General features: G+C 34.8%; 1 protein-coding gene across 1 annotated transcript in view; it reads right to left on the reverse strand.

Moving 5' to 3' along the window:
* LOC114050094 (inactive phospholipase D5) overlaps positions 1–6,213 on the reverse strand; it is a 394,466-nt gene that overhangs the window by 104,763 nt on the left and 283,490 nt on the right. Inside the window, exon 5 of the mRNA XM_027871647.1 lies at positions 1,835–1,962. Coding sequence (XP_027727448.1) covers positions 1,835–1,962 — 128 coding nt within the window. The remainder of the gene's footprint in view (positions 1–1,834; positions 1,963–6,213) is intronic.

Here is a 6,213-nt window from a genome sequence, read left to right on the forward strand (position 1 = left end):
GGGAAACATGGCAGAATGTATATCATGTGGGACTTGGAATCAGAAAGACCTGGGTTAAAATCCCACCTCTGACACTTAACAGCTGTGTGATCATACTTAACCTTGTTGAGCTGAGTTTCTTTACCTCTGAAATAGGGATAACAACTGTGGTTCCTGATTGTTTTGGAGCTCACATATGATGATGCATGTAAAGAGCTTTGCAAACTTGAAGTCCCATGAAAATTATAAATTAAAAAAACTTATAAATAAAGTCCCATACCATTATCATCCTGTTATTATTAGTGAGCTATCTGAGGGGACAGTTAGTTTACCTACTAGGTAGGAGAAAGAATAAAGGTGAGACCACACTGTGAAGAACAATTGTAACAATGTTCAAATGACTAAGTGGTAGAGAAGTGACAATCAGGTTCAGTGAAAGGAATAATCCACCCTGATAAAATCATGGACCCCTGAAGTAAATATTGCATAACATATTATATTTAAATAACATTTTCCTTCTAATAATCTTTGGTTAATAATAAAAAGGAAAAGTTAATAATGAAAGTGTTATTAACCTTTGTTTATTCTATCGAAAAAGACTTGCCAGTAAGAAGAGCTACAATTTGAACACAGGTCCAGTGTCTTCTCCATTAAACCCCAAGCACAAGTCATATCTTCTACAGAACAGAAACACATAAAGTTTTACGTACATGGTAGAAGGAGGGAGGAGATGGGAACTGGGGGATAAGTAGTCTATAACTGATCCTAAAGATTTACTTAATGTGACATTATGGTTTTCTTTTCCTCAAGATAACTTGGGAGATATCTGGAAAAATAATTCCTTTTCCTTATAGAGTCATAGAGTGAGAGAAAGAAGGGATTGCAGAAACAATGTAGTTCAATTCCCTTATTTTTTTCCAGTTGAAGAAACTGAGGCTCAGGAAAGTTGAACTGCTTGTCCAAAGTCACACAAGTAGTATCTGCCAAATGCAGGATTTGAACCCAGGGTCTCTGACTCCAGAACATGCTGCCTCACTAAATCCACTTGCAATTTTAAGTAACATGAATTTTTAAACTTTTGGCTAAAATATAAGATGGGCTCTAAAATCCACATTGCTGTCAGCTTTGTATGCCTATATAATGGAAGTCTCATATTTCCTAGATAAACAATATGTAGGGCATCTCAAAAATCTTAATGAAGTTTTCAGCTATTAAAGTTTAAAAGTGCATTAAGACTTTTGGGACACTCTGTATAATGATGACAGAACTACCTCACTGATGACAAGACAAGGATTTTTTAAATTCAGTGTGGCTTACCCTCTACCATAGATTACCTTACTGAAACTGTATTATATTCAATAAATGCTTTTTAAGACTTTGGAAAACTCATTGCCAAAAATTGGAGAGTAAGAATATCACTAATTCATTTTGAAATTTATCAGAGGAATAAATTGAATTATTATAAACAGTAAAATAAAATGAAATAAGAGAGTCATGGATCACAAATGAGTGCATTTCTTCATTTTTATAAAGTGCTTGATCTCATTTGGAAAAGTTGAATTTGATTAATTTAAATTATGCACCAACCTGCTTTGCTGTGCTCCAAACTGTATATAGTTTCTGAGAGACACATTTGGAGAAATGGTTTATTTCTTTTACAATGATTCTGCTAATGAAGGGCTTAATATTTTCACATGAAATGAACAGTCACAGCTATCACTAATACATCATTTGAAATGCAAAAAAAAAAAAATGAGAAAATTATTTGATTTCCCCAAGCCAGACTGGAGGATTTTGTGATAAGTAGCTTTTGGACACTGCATAATCTTTGAGTGATATCATGTGGAAAAGTTACCTGCCCTAGTGACCTCCAGTCCAAGCTGGCACTACCAATGTAAATGTGCTGTTTATCAACGATCCAGAAGGATGACTGGAGCCGACCTTTGTTGTAAGCGTTCATGTCAATGTATGTCACCTCCGCACCTAGGAGTTCAAAGAGATAGTATTAACAATCTCTATTTTAAAGTTCAGTACTTATGATAAATCATCTAGTTAATCAAAACAAGCTACAGAATTCTCAAAGCCTTCCATCAAGCACAAACAGACAACAATGAAAGGAAGACATTTCAGTATATAGGAAACAATGGATATTATAGGATGAAAAGCCCCAGCATGGGGTTTATCGAGAACCTAGTCCACAGCTTTGACCATAGCAACTATTCAATAAATATTTGGTAAATTAATTTGAATCACCTTATCTAAACTCCTCACTTTATGTATGATATAACAGAGGCTAAAGAGAAGAGGCAGTAAGTTCTCTTGGAAAGAACACTGGGGGAATCTAGAGGCAGATAGGTGGTGCAGTAGATAGCATTCTGGTCCTGGAGTCAAGAAGACCTGAGTTCAAATCTAGTTTCAGACACTAACTAGTTGTATACCTTGGGCAAATTACTTAATCTCTGCTTGCCTCAGTTTCCTCATCTGTAAAATGGGGATAATAATAGTACCTACCTCCCAGGGTTGTTGTGAGAATCCAATGAGATGATAATTGTAAAATGTAGGCTCTACAAAAATGTTTAAAAAACCAGATTGAGTTCTAGACTCACCTATAAAAGTTATGTAAGCTAATCAGTTCTTTCTATTATTGCACACTTTCTCTTTCCTTCTTTTATTGAGCACTAGGCTTCTAAGTTCCCTTTTTTTTCTGTACCAAGATTCCAAGATGTGTGTTTCCACAGGGTATTTGATATTTAATGATATCTTGTGCTGTTTTCTCACTTTTTTGGCATACTAAAATGCATAACTGGCTCCTAAATTATTTCTACATCTAGTAATATAATGACAACACTATGTGCTGCTAGAAAGTATCCTCTATGCTGACATTAACCAAATCACCATGTTTGTATCTATTACCCTTCAGCGTAGTTGCACTGAGTTTGTCTTGTGTACATTTAAGTCAGTTTAAGATATTTATTAAGGATCTACCTTGTATAAGATACTTCATTAGGCACTGGGGATATAAAGATAAAAATGAAACTCTTCCTGTCCTCGAGAAGCTTATGGTGGGTGGGGCGGGGGGATGGATAACATGTACATACTTAAGCAAATATAAGGTAGGAAGTTAAAGGCACTAGGAAAAACTAAGATAAATAGCTTTAGGAAAAAATTGAGAAGGGACAAAGTATACAAATCTGGAGGTAATCAGAAAGCTTCATAAGGTTATGTAATGTGTCTATATTGTAGATATTAACAATATAGATTAATGGCATGATATTTGTGTATTGAGTCAAAGTAGAACGTGTATTACAACTCATTATGCTAAGCTAACTCCCTAAATACAGCTTTTCAAATTGACTTTTGATTCTAGCCACAGAGAAAACTCAAATTACCATTAAAAAATAGAAAACATAATTACTCATGAAAGGTGAGCTCTAAAATTTATTTGAAAAGTCATTATGCAGACTGAGGGATATGAGGCTAAAGGAGAGGCTGGACAAAAACCAAATGACCAAAAAGGAGTCAGAAGAAATAAGAGAAAGTGAAGACGGAAAACAGTAGAGGTAAATGCAGGGGTTCATGAAAGACTGTAATTATTTTTTAATGAAGTCTGAAGTTTATTGTATCCTGCTAAGATTGATCCCTTCATCTATTGTGAAGTATACAAAAGGAAATTTCAGAGCAGAAAAAAAAAGAAATATTGTGTACCTATAACTACTAGACATATTTCAAGAAAAGAAACTCTAAATGCTTGATTGTCCACCTGGAAATCTCATTACTTGTAAAGGACACTTATTAATTTCATTGATCATCATTTACACTCATTGTAGTTGACCACTTTGCATCCATTTGGTGACATCTCTACCTTGCCATTTCTCTCAGCATGGGACAAAGTATATTATTTAATTTAAAATTACATTTACAAATCATTTTTGGGATTTCTCTGTTGATTTTCTACATGACTAACCTTCACATTTCCTTGTGATATTTGCAGTGTTAAAGGAAACAAAACTGAAATCCTTAGTGTTCGCATTTCAGTCTTGAATATAAAATATCACAGTAATCGTATTAAGTCTGCAATGTTAATTTATAAAAAATTTCATAGTGTTGACATAAAATTCTAATTAGCAAGTTCTGTTAAACATAAAAATATGGGTTTGATCTTTTAGAGAATGCCTTCAACAACAACATATTTAAATGGTTCTTTCACAGAACATCTTTGAAGGTTAGATATTTGTTTAATAAGCAAACATTTATTTTAACATTAATTTTAGAAGATTTATTTGAGAAACTTCACTTCTCCATTTTCTTGTTTTAAATATCTTCCACAATTTAAATAGGGAAAAAAAACTATAGTGCAGCATCTTGATCCATACAAATCACATGACCCTCAAGAGATTCTTTCTTATTTCCTTGATAGATGACACATATTGCAGCTGCTGTGGGCAAAACAACCATGTAATAGTCAATATCCATCAGAAAACTGGTAAGTTATAGGTGCTGAAACTTATTTTTTGATCTCACCTGTCACTTATTTAATTGATAGATGTATTTTTCAATTGAGCCCTTTGACCATCAAGAAATATGAATTTGATATACCATATAATACATGGTTTTTGTGCTTACTTTCTGGTTCCCAAAATTTTATTAATAGTTTAGAAACTATTATTTTAGCAGCCTTGTTATACACCAAAGAATCCCACAGGGGCATAAAGTTAAGAAGAAAAATGTCAACATGTGCAGAATGGCTTAAGCTGTTACTTAAAGATGAACAAGAATAGTCACAGCTCTTAATAGTCAACACTAATAGAATCCCAGCAGTGGATAATTATGAAGTCTCAGGGTTGGAGGGGACTTCAGTGGCCAGTTGGTCCAATTACTACCTGCATTACTACCAATTACTGTCTCCGCATTATGTCTGACAAATGGTCATCTAGCTTTTTCTTGAAGACCTTCAAAGAAAGGTCTAACATCCAAGAGGAACCCACTATTTTGGGACACTTCTAATAGTAAGTTTTTCCTTATATGAAGCTTAAATTGACCTCTCTTCATCTTCTACTAGTGTACCCCTTATTCAAGCTAAATATTTCTAATTCCTTCAACAAATTAATCAACAAGCATTTATTAAATAAATAACTAAATTTATTAAATTACTATTTGCTGGACACTAGGAGTACAAAGACAAAAATGAAGGATTCCCTTTTCTTGAGGAGTTTATATGCTATTTGGGATAGAAGAACATATAGTCAGTCAACTAGCTTTTATTAGGCACCTACTATTTGCCAGGCATTGTGCTAAGTTATATAAATATAAGAATTTAAAAATACAAATTAATAAAAGCTAATTTGGTAGAGAGGCACTAATAGCTGGATAGGTTAGGAAAAGCCTGATGTATGAGGTGGTACTTGAATTGAGCTTTGGGAGAAGCTAGGGATTCTAAGAGTCAGAGGAGGATGAGCGACAGTCTGTGTCATGAGTATAGGGAGAAGGAGTATCTTTTGTGAGGAACAGCAAGAAGGCCAGTTTGATTGGACCATAGGGTATGTAAAAGGAAATAATTAGGACTAAACCTAAAATATTAGTAGTAAGAAAGGTAGGCTGGGAACAGGTTAAAAAGAACCTTTAAATGCCAACAGTGGGAAGCCACTGAATCTTCATGAACAAATTAATGTCAAATTTGGACCTATGCTTTAGGAATATCGTGTGGCAGCTTAATGGAGGATGGATTAGAGAGAAAAGAGACTAGAAGATGGGAACACTGACTTCCAGGATACTATTGCAATAGTTCAGGGGAGATGTGATGAGGGCTTGAAATCCAACTTATCCTTTTACAGCATTATCTTGAGCTCTTTTGCCATGCTGGTTGTCTTCATCTGTATTCTTTCTAGCTTATCAACGTCCTTCCTAAGATGTGGTGCCCAGAAATGAACATAGTCCTCTTGATGAATTCTGATCAGGGCAGTGTACACTAAAATTATCACCTCCCTAGTCTTGAACATGGGCAGTTAGGTGGTGCAGTGGATAGTAGGCTGGGCCTGGAATCAGGAAGACCTGGGTTCAAATCCAGTCTCAGGAAGACTCATCTTCCTGAGTTCTAATCTGGTTTTGGAGACTTATTAGTTGTGTGACTCTGGGCAAGTCACTTAACCCTGAGTGCCTCAGTTTCCTCATCTGTAAAATTAGCTAGAGAAGGAAATGGGAAACCACTCCAATATCTGCCAATAAAATTGCAAATGG

Source organism: Vombatus ursinus, unplaced genomic scaffold (genome assembly GCF_900497805.2).
Source record: "Vombatus ursinus unplaced genomic scaffold, bare-nosed wombat genome assembly UNPS02014798.1, whole genome shotgun sequence".
Taxonomy (NCBI): domain Eukaryota; kingdom Metazoa; phylum Chordata; class Mammalia; order Diprotodontia; family Vombatidae; genus Vombatus; species Vombatus ursinus.